General features: G+C 52.5%; 1 protein-coding gene across 1 annotated transcript in view; it reads right to left on the bottom strand.

Moving 5' to 3' along the window:
• The window catches only part of znf423 (zinc finger protein 423), a 91108-nt gene that overhangs the window by 59704 nt on the left and 12690 nt on the right, over window positions 1–18714 (bottom strand). The window contains exons 2-3 of the mRNA XM_062462011.1: window positions 16065–16118; window positions 6585–6785 (exon numbers count right to left, since the gene is read on the bottom strand). Coding sequence (XP_062317995.1) covers window positions 6585–6785; window positions 16065–16118 — 255 coding nt within the window. The remainder of the gene's footprint in view (window positions 1–6584; window positions 6786–16064; window positions 16119–18714) is intronic.

Here is an 18714-nt window from a genome sequence, read left to right as displayed (position 1 = left end):
AGAAGGAGGGAGGGAGGGGTAGTGGAGAGAGAGAAAGTAGCGGGAAGGTGAGGCACAGGGTAGACAAGAGCAGCATGGGGGCATTTCTTCAGGGAGGGGGGGGGGGGCAGTTGAAGGAGTTTGGGGGGGAGGGGGGGTTGGGGGGCCAAGGGGCATATATGGGGCATTAGCTGCAGACGGGCAGGGGAGGAAGGGGAGAGCGAGTGCTTGGCAGGGTGTATGTAGGAGAGAGACAGAGTGGGGCACGGACAGACAGGTCTGGGGTGTAAGAGAGAGAGGGAGGGATAGAGGTGGGGCGGGGGGGGGGGGGGTGGCTCCACGGGGCGCAGGAATCCAGGGAACAGTCTGTTCCTCATTATCTGGACTCCCTGCGAGGACCCCGTCCTGGTGATGACTCTACCCCCCCCCCCTCCTCTGTCGTCGACCCCCCCACAGGGTCAAGGGGTCAGCTGCCCCCCTCCCACGCCTACCTCCCCTACCCCCCACAGAGGTCAACTCTCAAACACACACTTCTCAGATCTAATCACCCAAAACCAGACAACCCCCCCTCCCTCACACACACACACAACAAGACAGACAAACACCTGACCTGATCTGAATACAGTGGAGGACCAGTATGAGACCTTAAACACACAGGACTAAACCCATTACCCGTATGGTTAAACCTTTTTTACATATAGCCTAGGCCTTTTTGAGAACTGGTAGCAAGCATCGTTGCCACCTATATATATGATGTCTACCTGTGCATCAGTGAATACTGAATACACTGTAGGCTTCTGGACTGTTCCTGCATTCTCTTATGCAAATGTATATTTCCATAAGCTGCAGTGTAAATATTTGATAGATAAAGCTGAACACTAAAACCCTTCAGCAGTGGAATACAAATATCCTATTTTCTATCTTCCTGCTAAGACTGGGTGAAACACACACACAGTGGATGTAGATATTCCTCCACATTCAAGCTTTTTCCTGGGCACACACAGACAGCACAAATATTTACTCTCTGCTCTTCAGTCTGCAAACAGGATGAGGAGAACGAGAAGAGAGAAAGAGGGGGAAAAGGAGAGGGAGAGAAAGAGGGGAAGGGGAAGTTACATTTTTAATCGTCTCGTATTTTCCCCCTCCGAGCAAGTAGGCTGTATACAGACTAGCTGGTGCCAACACACACACACACACTTCTTGTGTCCTTTGGCAAATTCTTCTTTTTCACCCTTGCATGAAGTACAAAAAAAACGAGGAGGAGAGAAGGAAAAGAAGAGAAGAAGAGAAGAGAAAACGTCCCCTCAGAGTTCCTCCTCCCCCCCCCCCTCCCCCCCCTGGTGAGAGTGTGGCCCCCGCAGAGCTCCTGTGTAATTTCCAGTCCCTCAGAATTCAGGTATTAATAAAGGCCCCATGGGGAACTGCACACAATATAACCCTACATTTTCAGGCATTATGAAAGGATGCCCCCAGGAGTCTTTGGCTCAAATTTCTGAAATGCAGGCATTGTAAAAAGTCACCCCAGGGGAGTCCTCCCGCAATAGAAATCTGCTGAATTCAAAGCATTTTCGGAGCCCTGGTGGGAGCTATTACTCCCTCTGGAAGAGAGAGGTTTTTTCCTCTCTTTCCCTCTCCCCTTCTTTTTCGCTCTCTCTTTTTCTCTCTCTCTCTCCCACTCTTTTTTCTTCCCAAACATGTGTTGCTGACATGTTGACAGATTGCTCAGTGGAGTGTTTAGGTGCATGCACAAGCCGCTCTCTTCAGAGACGGAGCAACGCTCGGCGCTCCGCTCTCCGCCACAGAACCTCTCAGCAGCCCAAACTGGTGCCATCCATATTTTATAACGGGGGAGAGGAGGGAAAGTAGGCTGGGGCAGAGAGGGAGGGAAAGAAGGATGAAGGGAGGGAAGGAAGGAAGGGAAGATGGAGGAACGGAAGGAAGAGACACAAAGAGAGATGGAAGGGAGGGGGAAAAAGGAGGGAAGAAGGCAAGAGAGGGGGGGGGGAAGAGAGAAAAACAGAGGGAGTGCTTGAAAGCGCGAGAGCGCGCGCGAGAGAGAAAGAGAACTCTGTCGTGAAAAATGAACCCTGTGATGAAAAATGACTTCCAGTGCTCTTCACAACAACACTCCTGCGTCTCACTTGTTCCCTCCCTTTCACCCTCCGCTCCCTCCCTCTCTCTCCCTCTCCCTACCCGCTGTGCCCCCCCTCCTCCTCCCTCGCTCCCCCTCTCTTCTGGAGCCTGGGCTCCCGCTCTCTCTGGAAAACCAGAGTTTACAACCAGCTGTGACTGCATTTGTATCTGTGCCAAGGGCTTAGTGGAGGAATCTTCAGGCCACCCCCGGGCTGCTAGGGAGGAGGGGGGAGGCGGGGGGGGGGGGGGGGTGAACGGATGGATAGAGGGAGAGAAAGTGGGTAAGGAGAGACAAAGGGAAAGAGGGAGAGGGGAATGGTGGGAGAGAATAGCCTGCTAGCTCTCAGCAGCCAGATGAAAGATAGCAAAGTCTTAAAACATAGTCCAGAGCCTTCAGACTGTCAGACACTTAGGCCGACCCCCCGCTTAGCAAGTCTCTAAATAGGAACACAAACACACACTTCTCTTTGCAGTCCATCACTTTGCCCGCTCCCTTTTTGTCCACTCTCTCTCTCCGTGTCTCTCTCTCTCCGTGTCTCTCTCTCTCCGTGTCTCTCTCTCTCCGTGTCTCTCTCTCTCCGTGTCTCTCTGTGGAGGAAAGTGATCTGTGACTTTAATAAAAGCACTGGCCTTGTAGGATTCAGCTGCTGCCGTGACGACAGACTGGAGCTGGGCCGGTGGAGGGGGTGGTGGGGCTGAGAATGTATTCATGCTGGAGTGGGTAGTCAGGGTGGGGGGGGCACCCTGGGGAGACCATATCACCCTGTAGGGGTGGGGAGGAGGGGTAGGGGGCATGGCTAAAACAGCACCCCCCTCCTCTCCTTCTCCTGTCCTCCACCTCTCCCAGACAGACTCCCTGGTAGACTCCTACTGTGTAGAGACAGCACAGCTGCAAAATCAGTGCAATAGAGTGAGAGAGAGAGAAAGTGAGTGAGAGTGTAAAAGGAGTGAGTGAGTGAGAGAAAATGCAGGAAGAGACGGACAGCTCCCTACTCGTTTCCTGAAGCTGGGTTAATTACTTCCTATTTGTAGCTGACAGCTAGAGAACCCACCCACTCAGCTGACAGCTCTCTCTGTCTCTGTCTCTGTCTCTGTCTCTCTCTGTCTCTCTCTGTCTCTCTCTGTCTCTGTCTCTCTCTCTCTCTCTCGCTCTCCCTCTCTATTCCAGACAGACACAGGCACTTGGTACATCCAGCTCCCATAGCTGCTTCTCTAACCTAGGATTCTATGGAAGGGTCTGTTAGACATGGCAGCAGACTGATGGTTGAGGGTCAGGTGTGTGTGTGTGTTCGTGGGTGTGAGCATGTGTTTGTAAGCATGTGTGTCAGGTGTGCGCGTCAGGTGTGTGTGTGTGTCAGAAATGTTGAGTGTCAGTAGGGGTTCCACGCAGGGTGATCAGCTGCAGACCAGAGATCACCCAGGACTTCACTGTGTGCGCGTGTGTGTGTGTGTGCTTGTATGTATCACAACGTGTCTCTACCCATGCTCTGTGTGTGACTGTGTGTCTATGTGTGTAGTCAGCGTAATTTGCTATATTTAACCAAGCCAAACTAAACACTGAGTCTCAACAGTTATGGTTTGTGTGTATGCACAAAGTGTTTATGCAGGGTGGGTGTGTGTGAGTGTGTGGCCCCATTGGCTCAGCCAGGTCCACTGGTTCTGTGATGGTGCCTTAACCTCACAACTGCCCCCACCCTCCTCCCCTCCCACACACACACACACACACACCCACCCCCAGGACACACAGCTCCTGCCAGGGCCTGACAGGCTGCAGGGAGGCAGGGGGCTGGGGGGGGGGGGGGGGGGGAAGGAGGGCTGGGGGGCGGTAGGGGGTAGGGGGAGGCTGGGGGTCAGCTGGGCTTGGCCACAGGGGGGAAGGGGGGGCAGCAGGGAGAGGAGGGGTCCTCTCAGTTGGAGCCCAACCTTGGCGGGTCGCGGGGCAGTGGAGCGGAGCGGGGCAGAGAATGTTCTCCATTTGATCTGCAGGTTTTTTCCAAGCGCTCCTCAGGGAGCCCCTGCTCCACATTCCTCCTCCTGTTGAGACTCTCCCTAGACTCTTCCCACACGGAGGCACACACACACACCAACATAGAGACACAACCACACACACACACTTTCAATATCTATCTGCCATCTGACGCCACACAAATCCATGTTCCATTAAAAACAACCACACACCACCAGCTAATACTGTGTATTAGCTGGTGTATTAGCTAATACTGTGTATTAGCTGGTGAGGTGTGCCGAGGTGTGCCGGGTTCCATGGGGTCTAGATCCCTGTCCATGACTGTCAGCCATGTTGGAATACAGTGGCTCAAAACTACAGTCAGAGCAGAGGCATGCTGGGAAGTGTAGGCGCTGAGCAGTGGAATGTAGCATGGTCCCCAGAGATCCCTGTGGCAGAGAGGGAGCCGGGGGGGGCGAGAGAGGAAAGGATGAAAGAGGGTGGAGGGGTGAGAGAGACGAGCACATAGGACTGCCACATGATGTTGGGGGGGGGGGGGGGGTTCTGGGCAGGCTGAAGGCTAGTGTGGGTAGTCAGAGTTTCAGTTGAGAGGCTGGGAGTTTGGAGGCAAGGGGGTTGGAGGCTGGCAAGGGGGCACGGAGCAGGCGATAGGGGGTCCTCCGGCTTGCCGGCCTGACCAAACAAAGGTCCAGCCAACCGTCAGCTACCCTACACAGCTGCAGTCCCCCCCCCCCCCCCCCCCCCACAGCCCCAGAGCCCAGCAAGGGTTACGGAGCGGACAGCCCCTCCCTGAGGCTGGTCCCAGGTCAGAATACAGCCTGCTGCCATGATGGCACTGAGACCAGGCCTGACACTGGATCTGAAACTACACCACAGTGTTCTTGGATTTGTACTTTTATAGTCTGTACAGTCACACACACAAACACTCTCTTCTCTCAGGGGATATGGCAGGATTTCAACCCGAGGTGAAGCAGTCATGGAGGCTTACGACTGATCTGGAGTAACAGAATTATATGGTATTGTTCTAGGGCTCGGTTCCAGCCCTAACACTCTCCCGCATAAACACATAAAGGCTTGAACACACATACGTGGACACACACACACGTATACACACATGCACGTACAAACACACACACACCGCTGTTCCACCCAGACCCATATGTGCTCAGAGTAATGTGTCATTAATAGAGCCACTTTCCAGATCTGCTGCTCCTGGAGAGCCTCAATTACCTGGTGTGTCTCTAGCACCTGGGCCCCAGCACCCCTGGTTAGAGGACCAGGGTCTGGTCTACTGCTAGGCTTTAGCTCGTGGGTGAGTACAGGTTTCGGGTTTCTCAGAGTGGGAGATGCTACGACTCTGACCGGCAGACAGACCCGTGCATGTCTCCGTGTCCAATCTTAACAAGATGGCCGCTGTTATTTGTTATTCCCTGACGAGTCACTAAGCAGTCACACACACACACACTTTCTCTCACACAAAAACAAGATTTGCACGCACACATTACAGCGCTCTTACCCAAATGCACACACACACGTCACTCTGTGTGTGTGTGTACTCCCAAGGGGAGCTGTATATGGAGGCAGCATCCTGCATCACTGTCCCCCACCAGACTGGCTCTCTGAGGAGGCCAGACAACTTAAAAGGATTCGTCAGAGCTTGTTTTTTAATTTACCCTTCTTTTCAATAATCATCATAAAGCTGCAGTCCAGGGGGGGCGAGGGGCGAAGCTTGGGATTATTCTGCAATCTCGAACCCTCCCTCCCCAGGGAAGACTTTTTTTTTGTACATTCCATATCTTTCTTTTTAAATCATTCTTTTTTCCTTTTCTTTTGTCTCCGTCTTTCTCTCTCTCTCTCCCTCTCTTTCCATTGGCAACATGTAGCTGTCCCGGGTCTCCGAGCACCAATCACAAGCCACTGTGAAAAGTAGCGTGTGTGTGTGTGTGTGTGTGTGTGGGGGGGGGGCGGGCTTTTTCCGGTTGTCGATAAGGAGAACAGTGGTTCTGACAGGTGGAAAACACCTCTGCAGGGCAGCTCTCAGCCTTCATTACACAGGCCACTACAACACTAATCTGTAAAGTGTGTGTGCGTGTCCTGGCGACTTCAAACACGCGAGTCTCGGGAGTCAAAGTGACTTGAGCCGGCGAACACATGGACTATGTTGGTAGACCAAACCTACAGTACAGCCCTTTAGTACCACTGTAACCCACCGAGACACAGAAGTACACACACACACACACACAGATAATGTATGTACATCCAGCTCCTACAGCTCCCCTGTGAGAGTCACTCTGAGGACACAGGGAGAGAGGACTCAGGGAACTAGCAAACCTAGAATGATGTCATACTTATGTCGCACTGGATCGCACAGAACTGTGGAAAACAACATCAATACACAGACACATCTCGTCCCCAAACTCGATGTTTAAGATGCTTTAAGGAGGCTTTTCGGAAGTTCTTTATCCAGATGTCTGGGTGTGAATAGGTATTTTAGTGTGTGTCATACCTGCAGGGCAGTGGTTGGTGCGATGCTCGGTTAGTTCAGCCAGACATTCAAAGTCCTGCTGGCAGTTGTCACAGGTGAATATTGACTCGTCGTCAAGGTCGTCGTCGCCCATGCGGTCATCATGGCTGGTGACACTGTGATCGCCATCCTCAAAGCCCATCCCATGGCGCTCTTTAGACTCTGCCTCCTTGTCAGGGACATCTGTTGAAAGACACACAAAACACACAGGTCAGTTAGTACGGTCCTAGTCATAAGCACCCCTCACCAGAGACCGACCAGTTATTTCAAACCTCATTTTCAAACCAACTCTGTGACACACGGTTGTGTTGTGTGTGTGTCTGTGTGTGTGTGTGTGGGTGGAGAGAGAGCGTTTGGTGCCAGCCTGTGTGCCCGCACTGCCACTGGTGGCACGCGGAGCGGAGCAGAGGAAGAATGGGCTGGCCCAATCCTCCATCCACCATTGTGGCTCCATTTTCACACCTTATTATCACATTTAACGCTCGCTCCAAAAGGACTGCACTGGAGTCTGAGGGAGGGAGGGGGGGAACAGACAGGGGGGAGAGAGAGGGGACTTGAGGGCAGAGGTGGGATGGAGGGAGAGAGTGGAGGAGGCAGGAAGAAGGAGTGGGAGGGGGGGGGGAAGAGGAAGGCAAGGGAGCGAGGGAGCAAGGTGTGCTGTCTGGGCCCCCTTCAAGCTTCACATCCTGTGCAATCAGGGCAAAGCAGTAGGAGGCAGAGCCAATCAGAGCAGACGGGGAGGAGGCTGACCAATCATAGCGAGGGAGGGTCTCTGCTCCCCATACACACAGCTCTCATTAGCTGTGCATTAGGCTGCTGCCCACTGCCCGCTGTCCACTACCTGTAACCCAACTCTGGGAGCTCGTAACAGAGGTGGGCTGATTACTACCCCTGAGGCCAGATGACGTCTGGAAGACTTCGATAAGCTTAGTCATCTATAGTGTAGCCTGGTTACGGTGGTTTGCTAGCATGCTGTTAGGATGAAGGGTTGCCGGGAGAGGAAGCCACTGTGGAGAAATGAGACACAGCCCCAAAGCAGAGGACCAGGAGGAGAGAGAGAGAGATGAGAGAGAGAGAGAGAGAGAGAGAGAAGAGAGAGAGAGAGAGAGAGAGAGAGAGAGAGAGAGAGAGAGAGAGAGAGAGAGAGAGAGAGAGAGAGAGAGAGAGAGAGAGAGAGAGAGAGAGAGAGAACATGCTCAGGGAGGGGTGTGGAGGGATGGGGGGACTGAGGGATGGAGGTGTTTAGGGGGACAGGAGGGGGAGGAAGAAGGAGGAGGAGGGGGAAGTGAGGGGGGGGGTGGCCATCTGTCCAGTGGTGAGAGCACCGTCTGGACAGGGAGGAGAATGGCCCCTAACTGACGCTACACACACACACACACACACACACCTCTAACCATACTCATGGGGCTGTATGTTTCCAAGCAGAATTCCAATGTATGCACTGGTAAACAGGATAGACTAAGCTTTAACTGAAAGACACAGTGGCAGTATAAACACACTAGGATACAGACAGACCGACCGACTGACCGACAAGACAGACAAGACAGGCAAGACAGGCAGACAGATATTGTGATGAGCAGTAGGAACAGCATCTCCTCAGTCTGGATGCACATCAAAAGTGCCTTGCATCTCTTTAGCATTCCTATAGCATACCATACATGCATGGATGCACGCACGCACACACACACACACACACACACACACACCCCTAGGTGCCCTCATGCCAGAGGTACAGGCCCTGTACCTCCTGAGCATGCAGGGCACAACCTGCTACCATGACAACGAGGGAGGAGTCAAACGAGACCTTGCTCTGCCCCTCTCCACCTTTCTTTCTCTTCCCCCTCACGCCCACCGTTTGGCCCCCCACCTCTCTCCACCCCTCCACTCTCCTTTATTATCGCTCTCCCCACCGACTTCTCTATTTGTTTTTAGCCATTTTCTCACTTTACCTTTCTCCAACCCTGCAGTCATACCAAACCTCTCCATATTTACCCTTCTAACAACCCTCTCTCTCTCCCCTCTCCATCTCCTCCCTGCTCCTCCATCCTCCACTCCACAGGGCTCGGGTAGATGGATGCTCCTCTGCAGGAGGACGAGAGGATGAGGGGATGAGAGGGGCTGGCACAGTCGGGATGGCGCTCGGTAGCGTGGGGGGGGCTTCCTGTCATCCACCAGACCCCCCTACCCTACTCCCAGCCCCCCACTTCCCTACCTACATACACTCACTCAACACAAAGACACACACGACTCATTTACTCAACTCACACACACACACTCAAGCAGTAAGCGTTTCCAATCTCAGAGGGCGGGGGGGGTCTCAGGAGGGGGTCCAGGGCACACTTCATTTAGAGGCCGCTGGCTGGCTGGCTGAGAATGGCAGGGAGCAGGCACCACCATTAGGCCTTCCTTGATGGATTTTTCTGCCAGCCAGCCTGCCTGCCTGGTTGCCTGCCTGTTACAGAGGGAGATTAATAAACTGTACTCAAACTAGCTACCCACCTACTAAGGCTTCACACACACACACTCAACTAACTGGAGACAGGCTGCGGATGCGGGGGTGATGTGGAGGAGGGCAGGTGGGCTCGTATGGGGGGGGGGGGGCAGGGTAGACCAGGGAGAGAGAAGGGGGCAGGGGCAGCGGGGGAGAACCAGGCAGGGAGGAGGGGAGGGGAAGGGAAGGGAGCAGGTGCTGGAATGTGTCTCTCAGGAGGGAAGGCCTGATTTGAGAACATTTGTTTTCATGAGGATGGTGACTACAAACACGGCCAGATGTAAACAAAGAGAATCCGGTTCCCTTACTACTGGTTCATACCAGGTTCATACCACTGGCACTATACACACACACACACACACACAGAACTGTCACAGAAAGGCAGCATACAGTAGAGACACAGAAGGTCCGAAGCCTAACCGTCATGATGCAAAGACATAAATTAAGCGGAATCGTTCTTCACCTTAGACCCACACACATGCAGAAATACACTGGGAACACACCCGCACACACAGAGAGTGTGTGGGGCAGTAAAGTGTGCTGAGGTCATTACTAATAAGGCTCAGTAGAGTCGTTGGAGACTGGTCGGGTGTTTTCTGACATAATTCAAGGTGAGGGGAGGAAGCAGAAATGAAATGAGGGCTTACGCTGGAAGTGGTGTCCAAGGAGACTAATGATTTCTAAAGGGCCATTCAGACCAACAAGGTCTCTTTATGTACCGAGACGCATTCTTTCAGCCCGAATTAGTGTGTATGCGCTTGTGTGCGGGTGTGTTTGTAAATATATCTAAAACATCTACAAGGACGGTGCGTGTGTGTGTGTGTTCAGGTACCTTTTAAGAGACTATATTTCTCACCCAGGCCTATTTCCCAACTATGTATAGAGGTACAGACAGCTACTCAGTCATGAGCTGTGCAACATTAGCGCAAATGAGGAAAGCACTCTGCCTGTGTGCGAGCAAACAAAAGGGTCAGCCCTGAAACTGTCGTCGTTTCATTCCCACCGAACCAACGCGCGTTTCCCTTTCTGTAAATGCAGCCGTGTCTGACCCCAATAGCTCCCTGAGCCTGGCAGCCGTATCCCTCCATCACCCTCTCCCATCCTCCTTCTTTCTCGCCTATGCACACGCATTTATTTTGTTTAGCATTCCTGCCTAGTTCTTCGCGCACTGCGGCCCCCCCAGACACCAGACACTACCTTGGGGGAAAGGCACGGAGGTGGGAGAAAGTAGGGGGTGCATGTGGCAGGCCCCTGAAGCTAACACACACACACACTCAGTTCTCCCAGTGCCAGCTGGAGCTGTGCCCCTCCCCCCCCCCTTACACACACTCACTTTCAGAGAACCATTATCTCTGAGTCACAGACTGTCCCCATGCCAGGAGTGCAACACACGCGTTTTATACAAATACAAACACACTCATATAAATACACACACACACACACGCGCACACACCAGTGACTCAAATAAGTCGTGCCCTACAAAGACACACACACAAATACACTCGTACACACTTAAATACAAACACGTCGATGAACATACAAGCAAATGCCTGCATAGACACATTTTACAAACATATTCAACTTCATTTATATTGAAAAGGACATGCACATGGTATGATCAGCTTGTGCACTCTAAATAAAACGTAAATTAGGTATGATGTTTTTCTTTCTGTGGTCAATGTCCAAGACTCAACTGGCAAAAGCAAACATGCCTGTACCTGTAAACATCCCTGTGTGCATGTGTGTGTTGTGGGACATCTGCATTATTTTGTGTGTGTAAATGTCTCTATTTGTATGTGTGTGTGTGTGTTTTTCTCTCACTGTCTGTGTTCGCATGTGTGTTTATCCGTGTGTGGGGTAATTAGAAAAAGAGAAGTGAATTAACAGAGTCCACAGAGCTGCCGTGTTGATGGAGCGAGCCACGCCTAGCTGGGACACGCTAATTAGCGCTCGTTAGCCAGATATGTGTGTTTTCTCTCCTGTTCGAACGTGACCGAGATCTGGGAGGTAATTAGAGACGAGGGGGGGGGGGGGGGATCATGGACACCGCCAGGCATGAAGCAGAGAGACCAAAGAGAGGGAGACATCGAAGTGGGAGAGACTAAGATAGAAAGTGGGAGAAGATGAGAGAGATACCAGAGAGAGAGAGAATGAGAGGACCAGTCTCTCTGACCATGCTAGATGATAAGGGGACGGGGACGGGGGGTTTCTGAGAACAGGTCAATAATATGTAGTGCAGAGTATGAAGGACAACCTCTGGTCTTAATTCAGCCTACAGGCTTCCAGGCTCCGGGCCCCAGGCTCCGGAGCCCAGGCTCCGGGCCCCAGGCTCCGGGCCCCAGGCTCCGGGCCCCAGGCTCCGGGCCCCAGGCTCCGGGCCCCAGGCTCCGGGGCCCAGGCTCCGGGCCCCAGGCTCCGGGCCCCAGGCTCCGGGGCCCAGGCTCCGGGCCCCAGGCTCCGGGCCCCAGGCTCTGCTTGACACGCAGCCTTGAAATGCTGGTGTGCAGACAAACACACACACACACGGCTTGTCAAGCACTGGCACAACAGCCAGACCTAGGAGATGGAAAAATACACTCCAACTTCCACAAGACGGTGTTTTTATACAAAACAGCTATAGTACAAGACTGCCTTTCAACTCCTTGAGACACGCACACACACCCCTCACAAGCAAATGTAGTCAAGTGCAGTCGACAGATCCCCAGCTGTAGAGGAAATTCAGGGGAAAGCCCTAAATCTGGCGAGGACATGAGTCAGGAACAAAGAACGAAGAACACATGAGCCTGGACTCTGACGGCGCCCGCCCGAACCGAGCTCCCTGTCCTGTGAGCCGTCCTGCCCCGTGTCCATGGAGGTATGGGACCGGTACTGGTACTAGTGACGGATATGAAGACGCCAGGATCCAGGACTGACAGATGACTGACTGTGCCTGGGACACACTCTCTTAAACACACACAGTAAGAGCAGGTGCAGCTGGATTGGACTACATAGGCCCATTATCTCAGGGGAACTCACTACCCCCCTTACCCTCTCTAACCCTAAACAATGCGTGTGTGTGTGTGTATGTACAGTATATATATATATATATAGGCAGACATTTCTCCTCAGCCCTCTATCCCCCCTGACAATTTTCACAAGACAGCCCCCTTCCCAAGGGATCATGGAGAGACACAGTGTACCAGGTAACACACACACACCAACCCACCCCAGGGATGCAGGGAGGCAGGGGAGATGAGCACCCAACACACCTAGAGACGGATGATGAACCTACTGTATGCACGTCATGGAAGGAGACGGATCAAAACACACACACACACACACACAGCTGCTCACTGAATCTCCTTATACATGGTTTCAGTTCCACCTACCCAAACACAAAGGTTTACTGTACACCTACTGTACAAAGACAACAAATTATAAACATGGACACACTATGGATTATAGTATAGATTTTCATACACCCAGACCTACTATACAGACATAGACATAGCTTCACACACACACACACACATATATATACAGCTCTTCTTCACATTTAAAAGTGTTTTCCTGTCGTTGCCTTGGGGAAATTTAAACTGTAATATGGACCTCCAGAGGTTCACCCAAGGAGAGGGAGAAAAGAGAGAGAGAGGAAGAGAGAGACCAGTGTCCTCTTTCTGAGACTGTCCTCCAGATGAAGACGTTACACTGTGACAACAGAACACGTTCCAATGTAGCAGCCTACCCTTCCTGATATCTCCAATTCTATCTCCGACACCCAACCACCCTCTCTCTCCCCCCCCCTCTCTCTCAATTTCTGTCTCCCCTCCCCCCCCCCCCCTTTCTCCATCCCTTCCCCTTCCTCCGTTGCTCCAAGGGGGAATATAAACCGGAACATTCTTTCCCCTAGACAGACGGAAAGAGAGAGAGAGGGGAAGGAGATTCTGGCTCTGGCTCAGGTCTGCCTCTGGAGGGGGCTGTGTGTGTGCACCGCCACGAGACTGACACACGCACTGACTGACATCTCACTGGCTGCACACGTCGCACCACAAAGACAAAACAGGAGCAACTACGGCGCACACACACACACACACATCAAACACACCACAAGTCACATGAGGAAGCATCCTCCACCCTGACAGATGCCAAAGGAACAAACACACCCCAAGTCCCACCGATCCATCGTTCCTTTGCAGTGTGCGTCTGTGAGCGTGTGTGTGGTAGAAGAAGTATAGAATGGGTTGTACTTAACTGTGTTGTACTTTGTAACTAGTAGCGCCAAATGAGGGTTAGTGCTAGCTTAGCATCTCCTCTGGCCTGTCTGACAGGAGCTTAACTCACACAGCATGTTGTTGCTGTATGGATGGAAACACGGCTGACCAAGATGTCACACAGGCAGTAGTGATATCACACACTGTCAAATTGAGATCCAATGAACGCAGCTCTTTTCATTGGCGAGTCTGCAGCTGCTAGCCAATGGCGGTGGGAGACAGTACATTAGGTTCTTATTATTCCGTTATTGAGACCTCTCTCTAGGGCATGAGCTGTCTTTTCCATGATGATGCAAAGAGCAGCCAGAGTGTGTGTTTGTATGTTTGTGAACGCGTGTGGGTGCGTGTTTCATAGTAAATGTGAAAATATATGTTGACATGCAAAGATTATGGAGAAGTGCGTGTGTGTGTGTGTGTGTGTGTAGAAAAGGAGTGGCTGTCAGACAGGAAGGCCGAACTTCACAGCTCTGGTGACGCCTATTAAAAAACATCATCTCATATCCTCCTGCCCTCCTCCCTCTTCCACAGAAATGACAAATGTCCCCTCCAACATTCATACCCGCTATCACCTTTCCCTTCCTCTCTCTTCCACTCTCTCCCCTCCTCTCTCCCCTCCTCTCTCCCCTCCTCTCTCCCCATCTTCCTCCCTCCCTTCCCTGGTCTCCAGTGTCGGCCCTGGCTCGTTTTCTGTCTTTTCCCCTTCCCTCTCTTCCCCCAGTGAGCCAGGGAGGGCCGACTTGTTTTTCTGTCTCAGGAGGCTGGGGTGGAGGGATGGGGGGAGGGCAGGCACCTCCGGCCTATTCCCCAGTGGGACCGACCGAAGGGGCCCTTAAAGGTCCTTAGGGGCACGCGGGTAGGGGGGAGGACTGGGGCGCAGGGCAGGGGGAGCCTGTTTGGCTCTTCCCGCTTGACTCCCCCCCCCCCCCTACCCCTCCTCTCTCTACCCCCCCTCCTCCCTGTGCTCTTTCCAAACTCAACACACATTTTCCAGAGAAGAGAAGAGAGAGGAAGAGAAAAAGGGAGGGATGGAGGGGGGGGGGGGCGTTCGGAATTTAATACCAGGAAAAGGCTGCCAGTGTCCTTGTCGACACCATCTCCCTGGGAATAGAGGAAGGAAGGTTTTTTTATCTCTTAAATAAGAAATGGCGAGCAGCCCCCCGTGAGCTCAACACAGGAGCACAAACAAACACTGGAGAGAGGGAGGGAGGAGGAGGAGAAGAGCGAGGGACCGAGACAGAAAGAGAGAGAGAGAGAAAAAGAGCGAGAGAGAGTGAGACGGAGACAAAGAGACGGAGACAGGAGACCGAAAGATGGGAAACAACATGTAGGGCGGTGAAGCAGACAGGAGAGCACAGGGGGAACGAGCCTGACGCGAGCGGGTGAGAGTGTGAGCGTGTGTGTGGGAGGGGAGGAGGTGAGGAGGTAGAGAGCAGAGCTAGTCGAGTGAGAGTCCAGGGACTCCTCTTCCTGCTGGATCTGACACACACAGCAGTTCTCCCAGCCACACAGGACCTCACTCAGCAACCCCCTCCCGCACCCAGCGCGCACACACACACACACAACTGCACACTAACACACACAAGCACCCCCCTTAGAGCCCTGGGTGGTAGGGGAGGTTGGAAAGGCTGGGAGGAAGGAAGGGGGGAGGGGGGGGGGCACACGTCATCCCGCCCCCAGGGCCACACTTTCCAACCCCCCCTCCCTGAGGAGCTGAGCGAGGGAGGGAAGGAGGGCAGAGAGCTCCCTGCGTAGATAGAGAACATTCAGCACTCTCTTATCTCTGCGAGCGTCCTGTCAGAGTTAGCACTGGAGCAGAGGCTGCAGGGTTCGTACACTAACCATGAACGGCCCGTCGATGGTGCACTGTTACCAGGTCATGTCATGGACGATCATCTGAGACTATACACGTGATCTCCGCGAGGTTCAAACTCATTCGGGTGGGTTTCAGTGGTAACCCATGGGAGGTGCAGTCACTCTGCTGTATACAGCTCTGCTGTATACAGCAGAGCGGTTAGAGCGGTTAGCAGAGCGGTTAGTGAAGTACTGCTACTGTCAGGACGAGTGGATGATGGGGGGGGGGGGGGGGGGGGGGTGACCGGAGGCAGAAGGGAACGAAAGGAGGGTGGTGGGTGGATAGAGGAGGGGGCAGATGGAGTTTGTGGGATGGGTGGAATGAGTGCAGGGAGAGGGAGGTTGATTCAGTGAAACCACTAAACCCAGCGGCAGGATGGGAACTCCAGAGGACTGCAAGGACATCAGCCTCCTGAGGACTGTGAAACCCCTCCCCCCCCCCCCATCTCCCTCTGCCTCCCTCCCTCATCTCTCTCGTTACCTCCCTCCCCCCCCCCATCTCCCTCTGCCTCCCTCCCTCATCTCTCTCGTTACCTCCCTCCCTCTCCCCCCCCCCACCCCTCATCACTCTCCTTCCTTCCCTCTTCCTTCGTCTCTCCCTCCCTGGTTTACCACAACTCAACTCCTACGTCTTTTCTTTGCGTTTCTCTCCCCATTTCTTTTCCTTCACTTCCCCAATCCCGGTATTTATCCCTCCTGCAGACCGCTCCATCAATACATCTCGTTCTTTCATCTATAAATCCATCTTTAATTCTATAGCCGCTTTTCCTCCCTTCTCCAGCTCAGACCTGACCATTATAGACCATGTGGAATTGATATTACAGATTCCATGGCGGTGTGTGTGTGTGTGTGTGTGTGTGTGGTTCATACCTGTGTCTATGGTAGATGAGTCCCAGCACTCTGACGCCTCGCCTTCGTCCACCGCTGGAGAAAGAGAGAGAGAGAGAACATGACATGGAGATTACGATATCTACTTAGGATCCAATGAGTAGTAATTTGTTTTATCTTTCAATTGCAAGAAGACCTCCAAGAAAAGTAGACCCATTTTATGGTTAGCTAGGCTGTTTGCATACGTGCAAAGTGTGTCTGTTTGCGTATCTGTGGGCCAGTAAATCTCTTCTTTTTTTACATACTAATCTGAAAGGTGCCAAACAGGTAGAACAACAACACAGATCAGAGCAGGAATGTGTGATGGAGCACTTCCTGGGCACACAGGAAGGAAGCCCCACTGGCACACTAACAGGAAATGGCAAGAGTCAGGACACAATGAGGACTTCCTCCCCCCCCCCTAAACCCCCTTGGGGAATGTGGTATGGTCCAAGGACTAACCAATAGGAGTGAGAAAAACAACTCATTGTAAATAAGACAATTTTATAAATAAAACAATTTTGAGCCAGGTGTGTGTCTCTCTGTGTGTGTGTGTGTGTGTGTGTGTGTGTGTGTGTGTGTGTGTGTGTGTGTGTGTGTGTGTGTACGTGTGTGTGGTGAGTAGTCCAAGGGCAACAGCAGACTGTTTTCATTTGTTTTACTGCATGTTGGTGTGCCAGGAGCTGGGCCTGGTGTGAGCTGGCCTGTAAGAACCTGCCCACACCCAGAAACAGAACCAAATGGACTGTGGCTGACGGTCCCAGATGAGGAGAGAGAGGTGAATGAGAGGAGAGATGGGTGAGAGACAGAGAGACATGGGAGAGAGAGAGAGATGACAGAGTCAGAGAGAAAGAGAGAGAGAAAGAAAGAAAGGTTAAAAGGAGGGAGGAAAGGATGGTGGAAGCAAGAGAAATGGCAGGCAAAGATAAAGGGAGTCAAATGGGAGCAGAGATGGTGAGAGCAATGGGTGGTGGTGCAGTGTTTTAGACAAACACACATAAACAGGCTATGATGGGGCTTCTATGTTAACCCCCAGGCAAGAGCACACAGTGAAAACACACACACACACACTTCCCAACTCCTCAGATGAACAAGTGTGGCTGTAGGCAGTGGCAGAGCCCGGCCGCCCACGCAGGGTTACAGCGTGGGTCCATCTTCACCAACACTCTGCTCCCAGACAGACAGGAGCAGCAACAGGCTCAGCGAGACTAGCTGAGGAGTCACCTGATTAGGTTCATAAATATCCACTTCCTGTTTCCAAAAAAACTCCCATGTTTACAACACTACACTACAGAAGTTCACATGTAGGCGGGTTTGGGCCAGGGCATGGTTTAGCGTAGCTAGAAAAGGCCAGGGTAGACTGGGCCGGGCCAGGCCGGGCCGAGCCAGGTGGGAGGGATCTAGATGTGTCCCTGAGCGAGGGGTTGAGGTTTTGGGGGCGCGACTGAAAGCGAGACCCAGCCTTCACTCCTCTCAACCCCGTATGAACAGAACCAGAACCCACTGAGGGCCCACAGACCTCACACCACGCTAACCAGCCAGCCAAACACAGCAGAGTACCAGAGGGACACACACACACGGAGTGAGTAAAAAGAGAGAGAGAGTCCCGATCAGAGAGAGAAACAGACAAAGAAACAGAGAAAGTTAGCTACAAGCTAGGGAGGGGGGGGGGGGGGGAGTAGAGCAAGACAAAGACAATGGCAAGCATTAGAAAGAGAGATGAGCCCAGCAGTCTAATAAAAGCAGTTTGCTGATGGGTCTGTAGGGAATAGCGGCTTCATTAGCCTAGTGTAGATATTTATTTCTAAGCGGACTTCCTCTGCTGTCTCCCTTGGGTGTGGAGCACCGTTAGGCTGAACCCTGCAGCCAGCAGGGGGTACGAGGATGGGGAGAGGGTGGGGAGGTCTGTGTGTAAAGGAGAGGTGTGTGAGCGTTTACATAGATGCATAGATTCAGCGTCTCTTCGATTATGCTTTGGTGATTGTGTGCGAGCGTGAGTCCGTGTGCAAACTCAGCGTTGGGGGATGAGGGGGCACATGCTATACAGTAGGTTTACAGTATGCCTTGAAACCCCCTGAGTGTATATGACATCATCAGTCGCCTATCCTCCCGGTAACAGCCAAACCTATAAGACCGCTCAGAATGGGACCTGTGGTCTAATGATTACAGCATGTTTAATATGTTACCTTGGATACCTACACGCGCGCACACACACACACTGACCAGCCTGTGCCAAAACATACACAGTGTAAAGCTGCAGTGAGGGATATAGGAAACTGATACCAAGGTCCAAGAAACCAAATGGGACCCCTGCTACCCCCTCCAGTCCCCTCAACATCCCCCCGCCCCCACACACTCCTAAGGTACAGTGCACACCAGTGAGTAAAACTATGGAAAATGGTATAGCGGTTAGTGAAGACTGGGGTAAGGTGTTTATACTAGTTAGCAGAAATACGAAGGTAAAGTGTTCTCTAGTTGGTGTGAAGAGTAAGGTAAGATACACAGTAGTTACTAAGTAGGCTAAGGTGAAATGCACATGTTAGTGAGCAGACTAGGCAAATATAGGCTAATAGCAGTTAGCTGGTTTCACCAGGGGAGCTAACAGTGTTTAGCAGCATTGCAGGGGCGTACTCTTCTCGATTCCTCTTCCTTT

The sequence above is a fragment of the Osmerus eperlanus genome, chromosome 5 (assembly GCF_963692335.1).
Source record: "Osmerus eperlanus chromosome 5, fOsmEpe2.1, whole genome shotgun sequence".
Lineage (NCBI taxonomy): Eukaryota > Metazoa > Chordata > Actinopteri > Osmeriformes > Osmeridae > Osmerus > Osmerus eperlanus.
The sequence above is the reverse complement of the archived record's forward strand: the minus strand, read 5'-3'. Positions and strand labels throughout refer to the sequence as shown.